Source organism: Enoplosus armatus, chromosome 3, assembly GCF_043641665.1.
Source record: "Enoplosus armatus isolate fEnoArm2 chromosome 3, fEnoArm2.hap1, whole genome shotgun sequence".
Lineage (NCBI taxonomy): Eukaryota > Metazoa > Chordata > Actinopteri > Centrarchiformes > Enoplosidae > Enoplosus > Enoplosus armatus.
The window spans coordinates 7,791,594-7,812,649 of NC_092182.1; the positions used below are offsets into that span (position 1 = coordinate 7,791,594).

The 21,056-nt window shown below is 40.9% G+C and overlaps 3 protein-coding genes across 4 annotated transcripts; 1 reads left to right on the forward strand and 2 right to left on the reverse strand.

Moving 5' to 3' along the window:
• The first annotated feature begins 4,844 nt into the window (after positions 1–4,844).
• On the forward strand, positions 4,845–6,808 carry thoc7 (THO complex 7). Its single transcript, XM_070902569.1, has 8 exons — positions 4,845–4,891; positions 5,144–5,264; positions 5,375–5,496; positions 5,724–5,810; positions 6,103–6,160; positions 6,281–6,347; positions 6,439–6,508; positions 6,695–6,808. The coding sequence occupies exons 1-8, from the start codon at positions 4,873–4,875 to the stop codon at positions 6,754–6,756; spliced, it is 606 nt and encodes a 201-aa protein (XP_070758670.1). The 5' UTR covers positions 4,845–4,872; the 3' UTR covers positions 6,757–6,808.
• Positions 6,564–12,029, reverse strand: LOC139282722 (interferon-induced GTP-binding protein Mx). 2 transcript variants are annotated; one of them, XM_070902566.1, is made up of 12 exons: positions 11,679–12,029; positions 10,949–11,086; positions 10,684–10,838; positions 10,152–10,290; positions 9,863–10,061; positions 9,664–9,742; positions 9,438–9,560; positions 9,165–9,306; positions 8,696–8,854; positions 8,485–8,561; positions 8,104–8,358; positions 6,564–7,990 (listed from the first exon to the last, which is right to left on the reverse strand). In XM_070902566.1, exons 1-12 carry the CDS (start codon positions 11,863–11,865, stop codon positions 7,766–7,768), a joined length of 1,878 nt encoding a protein of 625 aa, XP_070758667.1. In that variant the 5' UTR covers positions 11,866–12,029; the 3' UTR covers positions 6,564–7,765. The 2 variants fall into 2 exon arrangements, with proteins under 2 accessions (XP_070758667.1, XP_070758669.1); XM_070902568.1 differs by lacking the exon at positions 11,679–12,029 and having other exon boundaries at positions 11,026–11,080.
• Positions 12,030–12,768: 739 nt separating this feature from the next.
• On the reverse strand, positions 12,769–20,844 carry LOC139282764 (interferon-induced GTP-binding protein Mx-like). The gene is made up of 12 exons (XM_070902633.1): positions 20,494–20,844; positions 19,760–19,897; positions 19,495–19,649; positions 18,074–18,212; positions 17,544–17,742; positions 17,370–17,448; positions 17,153–17,275; positions 16,876–17,017; positions 15,883–16,041; positions 15,702–15,778; positions 15,390–15,617; positions 12,769–14,473 (listed from the first exon to the last, which is right to left on the reverse strand). Exons 1-12 carry the CDS (start codon positions 20,678–20,680, stop codon positions 14,111–14,113), a joined length of 1,989 nt encoding a protein of 662 aa, XP_070758734.1. The 5' UTR covers positions 20,681–20,844; the 3' UTR covers positions 12,769–14,110.
• Between the last annotated feature and the right edge of the window lie 212 nt (positions 20,845–21,056).

The following is a 21,056-nucleotide window of genomic DNA, read 5'->3' on the forward strand; positions in this document are numbered from 1 at the left end:
CTCATCAGTTTGGGTGATTGCTGGCTGCCACACACACTGAAAAGAAGAGTCTGGAGACACCCCCCAGACAGACAGACAGACAGACAGACAGACACACACACACAAAAGCATCGAGAGAAGACAAGTCAGTATCAGGTTCTTTGTTTTGCTGCTAGAGTTAATCAGTGAACATGGAATTATAAGACTGTCTAGAAAGTAACACTGTCCTCCGCCTTGTCATGGACTTCTTCACCACTATGTAGTAATTCAATCCATTAAGCACCACCCCTAACCATCCTCTACAGCCCCACAGTAATCCCTTTTAAAGACTGAGACCATACCCTGTTATCATTGTTTTTGTTGTTTTAACTGATGCAATACATATTGTAATATATTAATAAAGGTAGAAAATTACTTGATAAAGCAAAACACAAAGCCATACAAGGATAACTGTTGTGTATGAATTACAACAACTTATTTTAAACTTTGCATAATATTTCGAAAGTTATTTGTCAAAATCTTTTACTGTCCCCTATTCTTCAAACTTCAAACTCAGCGGCAATGTGTACATTTAACTGTAAGTTAGGAAATATTGTTGACTTGTGAACACAACTTTTTCAACCAACCTTGACAAATACTGTTATGGTAAAGCTCAGGTGTAACGAACAACATTAATGATGGCTCTGTTCCATGTAGGCGTGGTGATAAGCCATGTCAGTGAGCCAGCATGCACAACATCAGGGCCCTGGGACTGACAAACCCAAGCTGCATGTAGCTATTACTAATGGCATTCATTACCTGTGGAGGGCCTGTGCTCCTGAATGAGGTATTATTTAATGTAATGTCATAAAATGACACATTTATGGCATACAAAAACTACAACTGTATAGCACTATATCTTGCTTCAGCCAGTAAGCCGGAGCTCTCAGAGAAATTCAGGTAGTGTGGATCAAAATCCATGCCTAAAAGTTAACTAGAGCTCTGAGCTTTTTCTTTCAGTTATTAACTGGGTGAAAGGTCTGATAAGTCCTGTACTTCCACTAAAGAGTAATAATGCTCAATTAACCACTTCCACAAATTATTTTCAGGTCCATCTCTACCTTTCTCACCGGTCAAAAGTCCTGCTCAGTCACAGTTCATTCTGGCTACCCTGAAGTTATGTTTTGTACCCAAAGGGGTACATTTTGACTTGGCAAACAGACATAACTAATAACATTAATACTGCTACACTCTACTAGCAAGTGCACATTGCAGTCAATACTGTCTTCAATTTGTGGAAAGAATTGGCTGCAATTCCCTATCCTTTCACAAAATACTGATATGGACACCAACAAACACCCTTATAGCTGAAACTCAGAACTTTAATCTAACAGTCACTCTTTCATTTTGGCCACATTGGTTTGTTGTTGACAAAAATATATCACCATCCAAATACCTGCAAACTGCACTTTTTGCCTATATGACAATAAGTACTAAACATCAAGATTTGACAATTTTACGACCAGAAACCTACATCACAAATCTAACCCATAGAGGGCTTTTAGGATTGTTGTTAGATTTGTGGCTGTTCTGTAGTCGTATAGATGAAGACATGGCTGAGTTGTGTCCTACATCTCCTTTCCTATTATAAGGGGTGGGCTATTAAGGATATGTTTCCAATATTAATATATGTCATAATATGGCAAATGTGTGCAAAAATCACATCAAATAATCAACTGACATTCAGTGCAATAAACTCTGGTCTGCTGTTCACAGAAATGTCTTCCAAACAGTCTGCAATCTTGCAATACATACATTTCAGTACTCGTAGCTTAAGGTTAGGCTGAATTTAATCTTGTTTTGGGCTCTACAAAAACAATATGTCAAAGGCCATGATTGGCAAAAGATAACATTATGTAATTTCTTTAGAAACGAAGGACTTGTCATTGAAACATATGTGCACAACTTGACAGGTCAACTCAGTTAGTGAGCTAACATTAGCTACAACAAGAGCCAGCAGTTTTATTGGCTAGCGTTGCTCCCACCTCTTCCACACACTAACCACACTAACGTACATTGACATATTTTCCCCAAAATAGAAAATACAAAGTAAACGTAAATCGTAAATAAGATATGTGAAAAAAGACATATTGTCTATCAGGAGTTGTGTCATGAAAACAGGCTCCATCCAGTGTGGGTCTGTGGCTGGTACAAACGTTACTAGAGAGAAGTGGTGGCTACATTAGCCTGTTAGCTGAAGCCTGTAGCCAGCCATGACTAGCGTTAGCGAGGAAGCTGGCAGAAGCCTGACAGCAAAGCAGAAGTCATTAGCAGTCGTCACAGGCCGACAACAACTTCACTCTTACCAAGGCTCTGGATGCTGTAGACGTAAACGTGACACCAGGCAGATATAGTTCAAGTGGATGCACTGGGCGAAAGAGACAGATGACGGTGGGAAAGAGCGAGTGCAGCGCTCAGCCTCTGTGGAGGTCTTCACCTGGTGCTTCCATGTCTGTTTACCAGACTGCATTCTGGGACAGAGACGTCACTGCGCCAGGACGCACGCACACGCTGATGAGTTAAAGCAGCTTCTCCATCATCAAAGTAATTGTGGTCTGTTATCTTCACTGAAATACAATGAAATAAAACTTGGAAAATGTGTGATGACCACTGTATTGCAAACAAGGCCAAGGAGGTGTCATATGAGTTATTCCATATAATTTATTGTACTTACAGGTGTGTTTTTTGTTAACTTGAAAGCATCTGGAAAGCATCTCCTACTTATTTTTCTAGTGTATTTATTCCACTATGTTTCTGAGTGTCTTGGGAACGTTTTGACAACCAGGGACACCAAGTTGGGACTGCAATACAGCTGGACCTTCTACATGTTTTGTTTTATTTTGAGAACATGATAGATAACATAATGTAATTTGTAATTCAGTTGTTAATTGTAAAAATACAATCATGACAACGATTGTCATGCAATAACCGTGGCAATGTAGATAATTTATTATGTAGTCACAGCTTCATATTTTACTTTCTATGTTCTTTCAGCTATTGAATAATTGATATTTCTCTTTGTCTCTACAGTCTTTGTATACTGAAAAATAAAGGAATGGAAGGAGTTGCTCACAACTGGAAAAAAAACGAATTGTGGAGAGTGGTAAAACAGCTCTAGGAACACCTCAGAAAACAAACAAAAAAAATGAATTTCCAACAAGTTAAATGCTAATTCGAAAAGTTGGAGGTGAGATGATCACAAATACTGCACCTCCAGTCACCAGTCCGTCAAACTCCTGAAGTTCGCGGACGACACCACCCTCATCGGACTCATCTCTGGAGAGGATGAGTCTGCCTACAGGTGGGAGATTGACCACCTGGTGACCTGGTGCAACAGCAACAACCTGGAGCTTAACGCTTCAAAGACAGTGGAGATGGTTGTTGACTTTAGGAAGAGCGCAGCCCCACCCGCCCCCATCACCCTGTGTGACTCTCCAGTGGACACTGTGGAGTCCTTCCGTTTCCTGGGCTCCATCATCAGCCAGGACCTCCGGTGGGAGCTGAACATCAGCTCCCTCATCAAGAAAGCCCAACAGAGGATGTACTTCCTGAGGCAGCTGAGGAAGTTTAACCTGCCACAAACAATGCTGGTTCACTTCTACACTGCCATCATTGAGTCCATCCTCACCTCCTCCATCACCGTCTGGTACGCTGCTGCCTCCACCAAGGACAGACGCAGACTGCAGCGTATCATCCGCTCTGCAGAGAGGGTGATCGGCTGCAACCTCCCATCTCTTCAGGACCTGTACTCCTCCAGGACCCTGAGGAGAGCAGGGAAGATCGCTGCCGACCCCTCCCACCCCGGACACCATCTGTTCGACCCCCTCCCCTCTGGCAGGAGGCTGCGGTCCATCAGGACCAAAACCTCCCGCCACAAAAACAGTTTCTTCCCCTCTGCAGTCAACCTGACAAACTCTCACTGACACCCCCCCGAACACTACCACAAGCTATACGTTATATTAACGTACATCACCCCTGTCCCCACTGCGTTACATTAACGCACTCACCCCCTACTGGACACTTTATCTGGACACTTTACTTTATTCTGGTCACTGCACTGTTGTTATTTATCTTATCTTATTTTTATTTTTATTCTTATTGTTATTTTAGCTTTTATATTCTACTTATTTGTTATCAAAACAATAGCACCTTCAGACCACAGCAAATTCCTTGTAATGTATGTTACTTGGCAATAAACAGTTTCTGATTCTGATTCTGATTCTGATTCTGAAATACCCTTTTGCTGATTTTCTGAACAAAAGGTTTCACTTTGATCCTCCATATTTTGTCAGTGCAGATCTTTTGTTATGCATCCCTGGGTTATGTCTTAAAATAGACTATAACCCTGTTTTTGAATGGGATGATAAATTACATATATAAACACATCAATGTTTAGCCCATTTAATAATATTACTGGATACATATCAACTTATGCAAACTGTAATTGTAATTAATTGTATTTTCAGTCCCTTTAAAGGTGTTAAACAAAAAAAGCTGAGAGACTACATTGCTTCGTGTCTTAGTTGCTATTATTTTGATGAGTAGCCTATATTAAATGTTATTTATGTCTATGCCCTCTGTGAAATTAATAAATTATCCTCACGTATGTTTCTATTGAGTTAAAAGTTATTTGTTCCTTTGAATCTTCTATTAAGTTATTAATTCAGTTGTTTTTGTTGTGTTGTCCAATTTAACTGAGAATATTTTTTCTTGAATAAAGCTTTTGAAAAAAATTCAAAACTCAGACTGTGCTTGCTTCTGTGGCCAATCACCGCCGTCTGTCCTCAGAGGCGGGGCGAACTGCTTTGCTCACTTCCTGCCATTCGATAAACAGTATCCAGCTAGCTACAGACCATGGGAGCTGTTACTGATGGTAAGTCGCTGTTTTAATGTACTGAATTCAGCTCTCTGATAAAAGCTACAAGTAGAAATGTGTGCCGAAGCTCTACAGTATCCATATGTACCCAGCCATATTGTCAGAAACGAAGCAACTTTACACGTAGGCAGCCCGTTTTCACAACAGCTAATATAGGCTACAGTAGCCATGTTAGCTAGCTAACAGTTAGCTCAGCGGCTCTTGGATTTACCTGCTGTATCTGAAAGGCTGTTTGCGCCCCTATTCTAGATGAAGTTATCCGGAAACGTCTTCTTATTGACGGGGACGGAGCTGGGGATGACCGCCGAATCAACTTGCTGCTAAAGAGTTTCACAAAATGGTGCAACTCGCCTGGGACCCCGGACGAAGGGTGAGTGAGCTCTACAGACCCCAAGCCTTGGATTTTGTCACCAAGAGTTTCTATAAAAGTGTGATGAAGAACTTGCTTTAAGTCATACACCGTCTTGTAATTCTGTTCAGGTTCGCGCAGAGGATGTTGGGCACACTGGCCCAGTGTGAATTCTCCATGGGGAAGACGTTGATGGTTTATGACATGAATCTTCGGGAAATGGAGAATTATGAGAAAATCTACACCAACATAGGTAGGACACGAATATCTAAAATCCTGACCCCCTTTATATTTAAGTATGCACACAAGTTGTTGGCAACCCATGGTTTGTGTGTCCTTTTATAACAGAAATGTTGATGTTCTTGCCTTTCATACTTTGTATTTGTTAACTAGGAGAACTGGGCCACAGTCACCACAAAACAATGTATGCCTTTGTTACAAAATAACACCAAAATTATCACCACCTTGTCCGCATTGCAGAACAAAACATCATGTCTGCACATGAGAAGATAGCAGAATGCAAAAAAGAAATTCAGAGGGCAAAGAGAATACGAAAAAATCGCCAAGGTAAGAATATTTTCAGAGTCCAGATTGATTTAGGTTTAGATTTACTACTTGTGTGTGTGTTGTTGTTGTTGTTTTTTTAAATATAGACTGAGAAAGATCAAAGGCAAAATGGTCAGGGGTTTTTGTGTTTACAAAAGGTGATAAAGAAAATGTAAAGCAATTTTTTTACACTGAAGTCATCAGTCATTTTAGAAGAAATGGTGCCAATATAGTTTGTCAAAATAATGTAAAAATATTTGGGGGCAGTTTGAGCAAGTGTCACACATTTTCACTTCTTTTTCTTTCCTTCCAGAGTACGATGCCTTAGCTAAGGTTATCGAGCAACATCCAGACAGACATGAAACACTAAAGTAAGTTGGTCCCAAATTTGTTTCTTCCAGATACTAAGTTGTTGTGCTTTATGTGTTACAGCAGTTCTGGTGTTAATGATAATCAGAATATGTGCTTAATTTTGGTTTCACCACATGCAGGCAGTTGGAGGCGCTCGACAAAGAACTCCAGCAACTGTCTCACATCAAGGAGAACGTAGATGCAAAGGTAAACCCAAATATCTTTGTCATCTCTTCTATTCTAACCTGTAATGTCTTCAGTCATCAGCAATATGTTTGGGTTTTTTTGTCCCACACAGTTGGAGTTAAGGAAGAAGCAGTTCCATGTGCTACTCAGTACCATACAGGAACTCCAGCAGACACTTGAGAGTGAGTAAACAAGGACATTTTGGGTGCCACATGTCTGTGCTTTTTGATGTTCCTTTGTCATATTCTTTATTCTCAGTAGCTGTTGATCTGTACATTATTCTAAAAACACAAAATGTCCGTTTTATCTATAAACCTTAGAAAAAATAGAGGTACCCATTCCTTGCTAATCATTTTTATCTTTCCTAGATGACGAGAAATCAGACAATGACGACAACAGTCAGGAGAGCCCAGCAGAGAATGGTGAATGAACATGTAGAGAAATAAATCTTACTGAAATAAATCAAATGAACCGCTTTTAAATGATTTTGATTTTTGTCGAAGTAAACTTTTTGTAAGTATTTTTGAATAAAGGTGACTTGTCCACTGATGTCTTTCTGTATAACTATAAATTCTGTTCTTCGTCTTTTTTATTTGGAATAATTAACTGAGGTTTCCAGGATGACTAGGATTTCATGATGGAAATGCACCATATGCAAGAGATATTGATGGAGAGAAAGGCATTTATTAATGGTTATTTAAAAAAAAAAATCTGTCCATCTTTGATGGATTACTGGCCTGGAAGTCAGGATTGAATCAACTTTGTATTTTACATTACTGATGAAGACCCTTCATTGCTGAGGGTGGAAGAGCATGTTTGCTTATTGATGACACGGAGGAAATTATCTTTATGTACTTGGTTAGAATATCCTTAATTAAAGTTTTATAATTATTAAGGATTGTATTACACTCTCGTGTTTTGCTGTGAAACCACAAGGGGGAGCTAAAGTACATAGTTTTAAACTGATTATTTGTGTGTAGTCATATTTATTTTAAGAGACCAGACTGTTAGATTGAGCAGTCTTACCTGAAAAAGTAAGTTGGAAAAGCCAAATTAGACCATCAGTTCTAGTCAATTCATTTCATAATTTAAACATATTTGAACAAATATGAAAAAAATGCATTTGAATACTTTTTAAGTCTGTAATAAAACATTGAGGAAAATTAGTGACCTGTTTGTTTGAAGTGGTCCAGCCATTAGCAGGAAACCATGACAACGCATCTAAGTATTGGTACAAAGTTTATAAAAATGGGTCCATATGTCATGTTCCCCAGCAAGAATTTGAACTAGGGATATCTTAGAAACATGTTTGCCAAGTGAAATAACCTTACTTTTTTTTAATTAAAAATAGTTAATAGTATGACAATCCTACAACCACAATTGTATTGAACAAATGAAAAGAGGTGCAGTAGACTCATGCTGTTAGGCCTTGACCTCCTCTAGAACGCCACCAGGTATTTGCGGGCCTTCATGAGGCGTTTGAGGCGACTCTGCAAAGCTGCCCTCTTGCTGCCAATGTCAGAATCCTCCTTCAGCAAGAACTCTGAATTCTCCTTGTCCTGGAGCACCTGCAGCATCTCCCTCTGGAGCTGGACGGCTGACTCCTGCAAAATCTGGTAGCGGATCACCAGCGGGATCTGGTCGGCCAGACGCTGGCTGGCAATCTGAGGGAGGACAAAGGAGGAAAAGTTTGGCAAAGACAGACAAACATACCCTCTGTCTAAACCTTCATGTCATGGTTTTTGTTCATGAATCATCCCTCTCAGTTAAAACTTACTTTATAATACGACTCGAGGTGCAACATCAGCTCCTGAAGTGTTGCATGATTATCCCTTCTGTACACAATACCCCTTTCTTTATAACCTTTTTTGCCATTCCATTTGTCTTCCTCCTCATCCTCCTCTCTCGTGTCACTCAAACTGCTGCTATAGGTCCTGTCCTGAGAGTAAACAAGCTGCTCCATCTTGAACTGGGTTCTCAGCATGGATTCAGCAGTGGGCTCTTTTTCTTGCTTGATGGCTTCGACCTTTGCCTAGAAAATAAGATTCTGGTCAGTTTGAACACTGCATAAAACATGATGCAAATTAAATTTTGACAACCAAAATAATGACTATCAAATTATAAGAATGTCAAAATCAAACTCTTGGAAGATGGGTACCTTGGCAGTTTTCATGAGATTAGGAAATCCAGCGAAACTACTTTGGGCCAGCTGTATGAACACTTTCTTAACAGCATCTGGAGGAAACAGAAATGCAACAAGATACAGCAGCTTGATTTCCACTGAGTACTTCACTGGTGGTTGTATAATATAGTAAAAAGTCAGCAAGACAGAAAAACACATCAAATCTGTCATATATTCAATCATATACCTGCTACATCCTTGAGTCTCCTGACAGCTGGTTCTTCCAGCTGTTTGATCTGCTCCTTGACCATGACCTCAAAGGTCTTGTAGTTGATGAAGCCCGGCAGTTCTCTTCCACGGTACCTCTCTTCATATTCCTCCACCTCTCTCTCAATCTTCTTGTTAACTGCAACACAAACATATACTTCAGAGTCCTGCTGATGGACAGTTGTAGACAGGGTCGTGTCTAGCTTTTTGGGGGCCCAATGCAAAATGTTATTCTGCTTATAAGACACAGCTCCCCTATCCATTGCAACATCTTAATAATAACATTTATAGTATATATATATCTATATATATATATACACATACTTTCATTCAGCTCTCAAGGGAATTTGGCTACCAAGAGACCGGTCATTTTAATTTCTTCAAAAAACAAAACAAAAAAAGAGGCTAAAATGGCAGCTTGGGTTGGGTGATCAAAATGATAAACTCACAGCTTTCTCCTGACTTGTCCAGCTGGGCATTCCACTTCCCAAACTCTCTTCTGAGCATAGAAAAGACGTTGAACCTGTCTCCACACTTGAGTTCCTCTCCTGTACTCAGACTGATGGCATCCTGAGTGAATGTTGTCACTTTCTGCAGCACACATGTGACAGCAGAAACAGTTGTATGTTTATTTAACAAATATTTAAAGGCAAACTCATATTGATGGTGAGCATTGTTGGCTCTTTGTAGCCAGGTAAATGTTGTAGAATGAGGGAACTCACATCAATGAGGAAGATGAGTCTCTCAGCTGCATCAGACGGGGGTCCATTGCCATATTTGTCCAGCTCTGTCCGAGTCTCTTCTAGTTTCTGCTCTATCTGCTCTTCGAGTCGAGGCAGGGATCTCTGCAAATCACACAGGATTCAAAACTTCAATTCAATTCAAAACACCTGAGGTGACTAATCATGATGTATACAGTAAATTGATGAAGCAATAAGAAAAATTCACCTCAATGTGATGCACCAGCTCAAGTGTAAGCTTCTCAGCCAGTTTAGGAACAGTGGCATGACCTTCCTCGTAGAGAGTGCTACAGCAAGAATAAAAAGCTACTGAGTACATGTTATGTCACATGTAAAAATGCAAATCACAGCATTGATATTTCACCATGACAATATTTGTTAAAATGACCCAAAAAGAATGAACTCACTGGAAATACACATGATCTCTGAAGAAGGCTTTCTCTCTTTCCATTGCTTCAGTAAGAGACACCTTCTCTGAGATCTCCTGCTGACCCCTGCACTTGACGATCATGTAACCCTTCTTCAGGTGGATGATCTCATTATGGACAACGTCAACCACCGTCTCTTCTGTGCCTTTGTCCACCAGATCAGGCTTGGTCAAGATACCTGAGAGAGAGAGGGACAAACGCTCAGTGAACTATCTAGAAGTCAGATAACACGGCCAAGTGGTGCTTTTCTCAAATCAAATCCTTTTACCCAAAGTCCTCTCTCCTTCAGGATCCACCCGCTGGGCCATGTTCAAGGCCTCTGTGGTCGCTATGTCCACGTTGCATGGGACAACCACCAGGCTGATGGTTTCTTGTTTTGTGATGAACATCTGGATCAGTCTCTTTGTCTGAAAGTATTAATTCATATTGTACATCAAGTCATATATTGTGCAGCTATCAAATCACTATTGTGCTTAAGTCTGTTCTGTTCACATAATGAATGAATGTTACACAACTAAAAGTATATGGCCTTGTTAGCGCCATCGTGAGGCTGTAAAAGCATGAAAGTGTTCAGATATGTGGATGGTAGTCTTATTTGATGTTTGGCCTGAGGGTCTTCTGGGAAGTCATTCATGAGTCGTTGTGTAGAGGTTTTAGTTTTTTTGTAGATTTCTGTCCTGGTTAATCTGGATAATCCACAGACCTCATTGTCAACTAATTCCTTGGAACAACTTTCTACCAAAGAAACTGTCCCAATGAAAACGCTTAGCTGCGTGTTTGGAGGACCTGGACAAGCATACCTGGTCTCCAATGTTCTCTGGCTGTCCCTTTACAGCCACCCTGGCGATGCCGGGCAGGTCGATGAGCGTCAGGTCTGGAACATCAGGAGAGGCGATCTCCAGACTGATGAGGTCTTCACTGATCCCCGACCCGGCCCCGGCCATTTCATCCTGAGCTGGAGAGAGAGGACATGATGATGACTACAGAGGATAGAAGTGCTGATCACGGAATCTCCATCAATACTTGGCTTTTGATGGTGACATTTGAGAATGCCGTATACTGTACCTTCTCTAATCATTTTCTCCACATCTGCAGGGTCTGTTATCTCTTCCTCACAGTTCTGGTAGCTTATCTTTCCGTACCACTCCTCTCCTTCTTTCTTTCTCTTCATCTTCAGTTCGAGAGGACACCGTGTCACAATGCCTGATTCACGAATGAAAATATGAGAGAGGGGAAAAATTCAGTGAAATCCAGTGTGCTTGGCGAAATTATGAAAAGAAGTAGGCTATCTCAGATAACTCAGATATCATCTTAATAAAAGTGGGATCAATATTACATCTTCAAAAGAGAAATCTAACACCAATATTTTCTAGGCAGAATTCATGGTCCAAATGTAAACAGGGACATTTCTGTAATGTAAGCAGCTATCCTCATTTCTGTGATTTGTTGCATCTAGACTACAAAGACATGCAAAAGCTGAAGTCACAGAGTTCTTGGAAAGCCATCGGGGAGGCAGTCGGATGCAGCCAGGAGGGGGAAGACTTTGGTTCTTTTCAAGTTTCTTCTGCTCCTTGGCCAAAAAATCAGTGAATACAGCTTTAAATATTGTATGATAGAGATGGCCTTACCTTTGGCACTTGTGACACTTAATTATCCCAACAACACACAACTTTTAATGCTGTGGCCATTGGTTGGACACCCACCGTTATAGCTAACAACGAGACAGACAGACAGACTGACAGATAGATAGATAGATAGATAGATAGATAGATAGATCTCACTGACTCTAACTTACCACTCCCTCTCGGCAGAGCCACCCCTGACAGCGCCTCCAGCACGGAGCTCTTCCCCGAGCTTTGGTCTCCAATCACGGCGATAGCAGGCAGCGCCAAGTCCTTCTCTACACCCAGAGAGCGGATAGAGTCAATGAGGTCGATGCAGGGACGCACCTTCTCCTCATACTGCTGGTTCAGAGAGTTCATGATGATGACTTCTTGTCTCCCTGTAAAGACAGTGAGTTTTTAAAAAAGGGATAAAGCCGCTGGATAAAAGTCCTGTTCACTGTAGTGATAGCAGGCGCAAACTGAGGTTTCGTCAGAAGAGGCGCGGAAACCGGCAAGACATGAGAAACTGAGAGTTAAGTTAGGTTTCGTTTCTTTTGCTGTTAAAGGGAAGTACACCGACGGAGCGGATGCTTAGTGACTTTGAACAGTATGTGAAGTAGTGAAATGTAGCTTCACTTTGACCAGCTGCAACATTGAAACGCAGCGTCCACTGCAATGCATCAGCAATAATTCCCAATATAATAAAGCACTTTTTATTTTACATTTGAAAGTAGTCATCTATACAAAGTCATCCACCCTGCTGTAGCCTCTATACTCGGGCCTCTTTGAATGTTACAGTGAAACTGGTAATCCCGTGTAGCACCCTGACTCTTGTAATGACTGATGCACCTGTGGGTCAGTGCTGGGTTGCAGAACTTTATGAAGAGTGTGTGAAGTGCTGTCTTTATTCGAGCAGACTGGTATCACAACACAAGAGACGGCCATATTCATTCATCACGTTTAAAACACACACAACACAACCCTGTTTCAAATATTGTCTTCTTAATTATAGTTCTTTTATGAGGTCAAATGATGAGTAAACACCATTTCCTCTAATACCACAAGATTTGTTCATGAAGTTCTGACTATTTAATGTTTTCCGATGTTAAACTCAAGAAAGGCCCTCCAACTCTTTTGAATCAACTCTTATTGATGTGGATTTAGGAATAATAATAGGATAAAGACAGCTAACGATTGTTTGTGATATTGTCTGAAGAAGCTTTTGGATGAACAGTGGTCAGTTTTTCTTTACAATGCCAGAAAAGAATCAAAGACACCAGGTTGGAAAGGGCAATTTAATCCTCATTTGAATCAACGCAGTTTCCTACAACAGCTATAAAATCTTCTTAAAGTGTTTCATAGGATTTCAGTATTCATACAGTTTGAAGTATCTTGCGTTGGACCAATAGGCCGGCAGATGGTTGGGCAGACCATTACCCTCCTCAGAGCCCCACTGTTACTGAGGCTAAAAATGACAATAATGATATGTTACAGCAGGTGATTAATAACTAAAGGACTGGGACCTGAACCAGTATACCTGATCACCAGTGTTCTCTCGCTGTCCGTTTACAGCCACCCTGGTGATGCAGGGCAGGTCAATGAGCGTCAGGTCTTCAATGACCTTTGACCTTCAATGGAACTGAGCCATCATTATTGATGTTATTTGTTACAACTGCACTTTTCATGTTATGACTAATGAAAATGTAAAGGATCTGTAAAATATGCGCTCAGAGGAAACATGATTGATTGAGAGGGAGCCTTTGTGGTTTCCTGCAGGCTGTCTGTTCAGCACAACTAAAAACAAAACTACTACTCTAGTACTGAACAAAACCGTAAAAGAAAAAAGAAAAACACACATTAACAAATATTACTCCATTTTTTTCCCCCTTTTTTAGGCCTATTATATTGTGTATGTTGCATGCCATTCGGGAGAACAAGAACATTCAATGGAAAACTGAGAATATGGAACAAAAGTCTGGAATTACCTTTGAAACAGGAGCAAAATGAATGAAAAGTCTCAAAGAATCAGACATGGATATATAAATCTGATAATGTAACAGGATTCCGTCTTAATTTTACTTTTAATAAAACAAATTATTAATTGTGTCAAAAACATAAAAATCTACAAAGAAAAGAATGTGACAATTCAGCAACTTCTGGTTTACACTGTAGTGCACACCATTTTTTTATTGGCAAAGGCAGAGTGAGCTGCGTGAGTTTGGAGTGGAGGACTTGGATGATGGTGTGTGCCAAGCTGAGGACCACAAACAGGATCTTTGCATTTGACCTTGGGGAGTCGAGGTGTTGCAGGATGCAGTGCAGCCCCATGTTCACTGCATCATCCACTGCCCTGTTTGTCCAGTAGGCAAACTGCAGGGGGTCCAGCAGGGAGCCTATGATGGGCCAACACCAGTCTCTCGAAGGATTTCATGACCACAGATGTCAGGGCGACAGGCCTGTAGTCATTGAATCCTGTGTCATGACTGCGAGGGTTTCTTGGGGACCTGGATGATTGTGGAGCGTTTGGAGTGGACTTAACACAGCTCCAGCGATCTGATGAAGATTTGTGTGAAGATGGGGGCCAGCTGGGCAGCACAGGCTTTCAGACAGGAGGGTGGCACGCCTACTGGGCCTGGTGCCTTCCTGATCTTCTCTCTCTGCGCTGGTTGGGGGTCAGTGGGAACAGGTGAGAGGGTGTCACGCCATCCACGGCGCCATCTTGTTGTAGCAGTTGTGTTGGGGTGAAGTTGTATATGTTCATACTAAAGTCAGTCAGCAGGATGCGTGCCTTTGACAGGCGCTTGAGGCGATTCTGAAGTTGGCTTCTCCGGGGTTTTATGCCTTTGTCCTCTTGAAGCATGGACTCGGTTTTCTCTTTGTCCTGAAGCATCTGCAGCATCTCCCTCTGCAGCTGGAGGGCTGACTCCTGCAACATCTGGTAGCGGATCACCAGTGGGATCTGGTCAGCCAGACGCTGGCCAGCAATCTGAGGTTGGTAGAGGAGAAATAATTGGTGTAAGTTTAGCTGCCAACAAACTAATAGGATATATTAACCTTGTACTTAATCTAATAATAAAACATTCATTTTCATTATACATTAATATCTGAATTATCTGTGCATATCTGAGGAGAAAGATGGTGCTTCTAGACATTTTTACGACTCTTCTTAGTAAATTCATTGGCACTTTCCGCTGGTCTAGATCATTGTCACCGCTTTTGTGGAACAATAAAATAATTACTTCTATATCTTAGTGTATGCTTTATTATCACAGTTATGGCGACAAAATGTTTTATGGAACACTAGCAAAGGTTTGTTGGACGTTATTTGCTGCAACTTTAGATAATCAGCTGGTAATGCATCCAAGCAGAAAAGGAGGCTCAACATGTTTGATTTCCATAAAAAAAAGCCATCATAAAACTACAGAGCATTTCTGAAAATTGCATATTAATGTTGAACACATTTTTACTATATACTTAAATAATTCAGGGTAAATTAATACAGCTGGAGCTAATAGGAGTTAATTGCCCATCAGTAATAAATACTATGGAGGAAGGTTTGTCAGTCATTTTTTCTTTTCATGTATAATACAACAGGCAACCTTTCATGTATTCTTGATTTATACATAAAACCTAAAGATTTCATCATATTCAATACCAATGATGCACTAGTCTATAAAAGATCAGGATGTCACTGATACACCATAGATAAACTACTCCTTACTAGATTAAATAATTAGGACTTCATTATGATTTCACTATTTGCCTTTGAAGAGTTCATGTTGGAAAATTTGACTATCTTTGACTGAGCCATCAAATTACAGTAGTTCTCTTTCCCTCGTTAATACTGTATCTAAAATGTGTGTGATGTACTATAAAATGTACAGCATGTAAATTACACTTACTTGGTAGTAGGATTTCAGGTGTTTGATCATCTCTTTCAGGGTGGCCCCGCTGTCATTATTGCTCACATTGCTCCTGATGCCAACCTGTTCATCTTCCCTCTTCCGCTTACCCAACTTCTTGCTGTATGTGCTGTCCTGAGTGTAAACAATCAACTCCATCTTAAACTGAGTCCTCAGCATGGACTCTGCTACAATCTCCCTCTCCTTTCTGATGGCTTCAATCTTCATCTAAAGGACATAAACATTAGTCAGTAAATATTCCACAATGTTTACTCCCATGTGTACAGTAGCAATGGAAAATGGAAATGATACCTGAGCTATTTTGATGAGGTTAGGAAATCCAACTAAGCTGTTCTGTGCCAACTTAAACAGCTCTTTCTTCACAATTTCTAAAATAAAAACAAAAAATACAAATCAGACAGAGAGTGAAAAATACAGGATCAAATAATACATGGAGTGCCTGCAATCACTGTAGCATCATGATAGGACATGCCTGACACTTCTTTGAGTTTCAGGACAGCAGGCCCTTCCAACTGTTTGATCTGCTCCTTGACCATGACCTCGAAGGTCTTGTAGTTGATGAAGCCCGGCAGTTCTCTTCCACGGTACCTTCGTTCATACTGGGCCACCTCTCTCTCAATAGTCCAGTTGACTGCAATGGGGATGAATTTGTGAAAACAAAAGAAGTATGTCAACATTTGGTTAATAGTCTAGAGCAAAACTTAGACTTATAAAAGTATACCATAAAAGTTATATGAAAAGTTAAATATTCATATTTGAGGTTGCATTTTGTCATAGCGAGAAGGAAAATGGTATTTTGAAAAAAAAACAACAACATTTTACTTTCTTACTCAATAGTTTACATATTAAGTTACAGTTTTGTAGTACGGAAGCCACAGCAAAGACATCAAAAGTGTTGATCAAGTTGTTAAAGGTCCCATATTGTAGAAAGTGAGATTTCCATGTCCTCCATGTCAATTTGGTAGTGAATGTTGAAAACCGTCTGGTTTTTCCAACCTACTTCTTGTCTCATTTGAGGTCTGCCAAACAGTAAGTTCATCAAATTCAGTCCCCATATCGCTATTTTCTAAGCTAAGTTACTTTAGCTGTTATATGCCCTTGGGCACACTGGCAAGAGGATGAAGCGGTGTCGGCTGTGCAGGTGGATCCTGATGGAGAGAGGACGTTGGGTAAGTAACTTGAAATGACCCCCCCCCCCAAACTAGGTTTCAGAAGCAGAAGCAGGTGCTGCCCCTCGGTAGGCTTCCAGAAGTTGGAAGTGGGCTTTTAGGGAGGGGCGCCTTAAAGAGACAGGAGCTAAAACGGCTTGTTTCAGACAGAGGGTGAACTGAGGGGCTACATGAAGGACCAGTATAAGATAAATAAAGACTTTTTTGACCTGTGAATCATGCAAAGCTACTCTAGTGTCCCACAATAGAAATATAAAGCTGAAATGAGCATAATATGGGACCTTTAATGCACTTACATGTTACTCCAGAGCTGTTTATGATCTCTTTCCATACCGCAAACTCCTTTCTGAGTATGGAAAAGATATTGAGCCTGTCTCCAAACTTGAGCTCCTCCCCTGTGGTGAGGTTGATAGCATCCTGTGTAAATGCTGTCACCCTCTGAAATATAACAGGTTCAGATAAAAGAAGAGGGCAAACAAGTTTTTTCCAAAAGTTCAAATCACTTTGGTTACCCTCTTGGTTACAAGGTGCAGTGTTATGTAAGTGTAAAAAAGTGCCAGCTAGTAAACTCACATCAATGAGGAAACCGAGTCTCTCAGTTGTGTCAGATGGAGGTCCAGTGCCACATCTATCCAGATCTGCCTGAGTCTTCATTAGTTTCTTTTCCACCTGCTCTTCCAGTCGAGGCAGAGATTGCTACAAATCACGCAGGGGTAAAAAACATTGACACCTGAAGTGGGCAAAGTAATCTGTTGTGAACCGTAAAGGTGAAGCACTAAGAATTACTCACCTGAATATGATGCACCAACTCAAGGGTGAGTTTTTCTGCCAGTTTAGGAACGGTGGCATAGCCTTCATTATAGAGAATCCTACAGAAAAGATAAAAAGTCACTGAGCGCATGCTACACAACCTTTCAAACTGCAAATCATTGTTTGCATATTTACCCAAATAGAATGAACTCACTGTAAATACACATGATCTTTGAAGAAGGCTTTTTCTCTTCTTATTGCTTCAGTAAGAGACACCTTCTCTGAGATCTCCTGCTGACCCCTGCACTTGACGATCATGTAGCCCTTCTTCAGGTGGATGACCTCATTATGGACAATCTCAACCACCGTCTCTTCTGTGCCTTTGTCCACCAGATCAGGCTTGGTCAAGATACCTGAGAGAGAGAGAGAGAGAGAGAGAGAGAGAGCAATTAGAACTACAACAGTACATCAGAATCAGAATCAGAAACTGTTTATTGCCAAGTAACATACATTACAAGGAATTTGCCGTGGTCTGATGGTGCTGACAACAAACATGTAAAAATATAAAGGTAAAAAGTTACCAAATAAAGTGTCCAGTAGGGGGTGGGTGCGTTAATGTAACGCAGCGGGGACAGGGGCGGTGTAACGTAACGTATAACTTTAGTTTGTGTTGGGGGGGGGTCAGTGCAAGCCTTTGTCCATGTTCATCATACATCAATTAAAGAAAAAAAAAAAGCTACTTACCCAACGTCCTCTCTCCATCAGGATCCACCTGCTGGGCCATCTTCAAAGCCTCTGTGGTTGCTATGTCCACGTTGCATGGAACAACCACTAGGCTGATGGTTTCTTGTTTTTTGATGAAGTTCTCGATCAGTCTCTTTATCTGAAAGTATGAATTCATATTACATCAAGTATAAAGTTACTACTGTAATTGTACAACTATCAAATCATCATGGTGTTTGGGGCTGTTAATAATGGCCCTGTGAGGTTGTAATAGGAATTACACACAAGAGAACAAAACTTTTGGACAGATTAAAAATGGAGAGGAAACCTAGATTCTTACCACTAATGGTGCAATAAATGTAGGGAGGTGGCCAAAATAAAATATTATTACAGGTTTAAATATGTTGTTAACGACTGACCATTCGCCAGACCCCTCCCCCAAACAGCAACTTTACAGTCGTAGCTTAGCAACTAACAAGGATAACTTTTTAGCCTTAAAAAAATACAAGAGCAAAAGTATAAGGAATTAATTAAACTGCGATTGTTTTCTTGCATTTTTCCTTTTTTCCCCAAGAACAATGCTGCTTCTTTTTTTCCCCCTTGTCTTCTGCATGGATCATCAACTGGTGAGGATGATGACTTTTTGCCTGGATGATGCAGCTTTAGTGTCAGTCTTCATATCACGGATGATATCATTTATGTAGCATTAAAGTGCTTATTTAAGGCCCTTTTACAGGGTTCGCCTTTTTTTTCTTTAAAAACTTTCAACCAAATCATGGACCTGTTAGCTTAATTAGCTAACTTCTAGCTAACTACAGCCGATAAAATCTACATTTGTCATTTCAGCCGGCAAAATCGATGGTTGTCAGCTAGAAATGACAAGCAAGCTTTTGTCTCCCTGTCTGAAATAATGACCCATTATTCAAAAAATGGTAAATCAGCCACTGTTCATTGTAAACTGCATGTGTTGTGTGAGAACAGAATAAAAGTCCCAAGGGGGGTGCAGAAGAGTTGAAGGGGGAGCACGAAGGGAGAGACAGGAGGATCCTTATAACTCCAGAACTTGCCTGAGAATCATCACATTTTTAAGTTTTCTTCAGTGTCAAAGTAATTTAGTGAACATTGCAAACAGGTCGCAAACAGGAACTAGTGCTCAAATAATCCGTGCTCAAGGAAAGGTCAGGGCCTGACCAAAATCATTATGACTGTGATTCGTCATTTGAGTTGCATTAAAACCCACAGCAAATTTCATGGGAAGAGTCATCAGTTTCTGAGGCATCCTGCTGCAGAACACGGAGGATCACCAGTCATTAGCTCTCAGGGCAACTTTGAGAACCATGACTGTTTGTGCCAGATTACATGGCAATCTGTCCAATAGTTGTCACGATACTTTACTCTGGACCAGTAGTATTGACCAAGTATTGAGTGCTGAACTAGCATACCTGGTCTCCAATGTTCTCTGGCTGTCCCTGTACAGCCACCCTGGCAATGCCGGGCAGGTCGATGAGCGTCAGGTCTGGAACATCAGGAGAGGCGATCTCCAGACTGATGAGGTCTTCACTGATCCCCGACCCGGCCCCGGCTATTTTATCCTGAGCTGGAGAGAGAGGACATGATGATGACTACAAAGGATAGAAGTGCTGATCACAGAATCTCCATCAATACTTGGCTTTTGATGGTGACATTTGAGAATGCCGTATACTGTACCTTCTCTAATCATTTTCTCCACATCTGCAGGGTCTGTTATCTCTTCCTCACAGTTCTGGTAGCTTATCTTTCCGTACCACTCCTCTCCTTCTTTCTTTCTCTTCATCTTCAGTTCGAGAGGACACCGTGTCACAATGCCTGATTCACGAAAGAAAATATGAGAGAGGGGAAAAATTCAGTGAAATCCAGTGTGCTTGGCGAAATTATGAAAAGAAGTAGGCTATCTCAGATAACTCAGATATCATCTTAATAAAAGTGGGATCAATATTACATCTTCAAAAGAGAAATCTAACACCAATATTTTCTAGGCAGAATTCATGGTCCAAATGTAAACAGGGACATTTCTGTAATGTAAGCAGCTATCCTCATTTCTGTGATTTGTTGCATCTAGACTACAAAGACATGCAAAAGCTGAAGTCACAGAGTTCTTGGAAAGCCATCGGGGAGGCAGTGGGATGCAGCCAGGAGGGGGAAGACTTTGGTTCTTTTCAAGTTTCTTCTGCTCCTTGGCCAAAAAATCAGTGAATACAGCTTTAAATATTGTATGATAGAGATGGCCTTACCTTTGGCACTTGTGACACTTAATTATCCCAACAACACACAACTTTTAATGCTGTGGCCATTGGTTGGACACCCACCGTTATAGCTAACAACGAGACAGACAGACAGACTGACAGATAGATAGATAGATAGATAGATAGATAGATAGATAGATCTCACTGACTCTAACTTACCACTCCCTCTCGGCAGAGCCACCCCTGACAGCGCCTCCAGCACGGAGCTCTTCCCCGAGCTTTGGTCTCCAATCACGGCGATAGCAGGCAGCGCCAAGTCCTTCTCTACACCCAGAGAGCGGATGGAGTCAATGAGGTCGATGCAGGGACGCACCTTCTCCTCATACTGCTGGTTCAGAGAGTTCATGATGATGACTTCTTGTCTCCCTGTAAAGACAGTGAGTTTTTAAAAAAGGGATAAAGCCGCTGGATAAAAGTCCTGTTCACTGTAGTGATAGCAGGCGCAAACTGAGGTTTCGTCAGAAGAGGCGCGGAAACCGGCAAGACATGAGAAACTGAGAGTTAAGTTAGGTTTCGTTTCTTTTGCTGTTAAAGGGAAGTACACCGACGGAGCGGATGCTTAGTGACTTTGAACAGTATGTGAAGTAGTGAAATGTAGCTTCACTTTGACCAGCTGCAACATTGAAACGCAGCGTCCACTGCAATGCATCAGCAATAATTCCCAATATAATAAAGCACTTTTTATTTTACATTTGAAAGTAGTCATCTATACAAAGTCATCC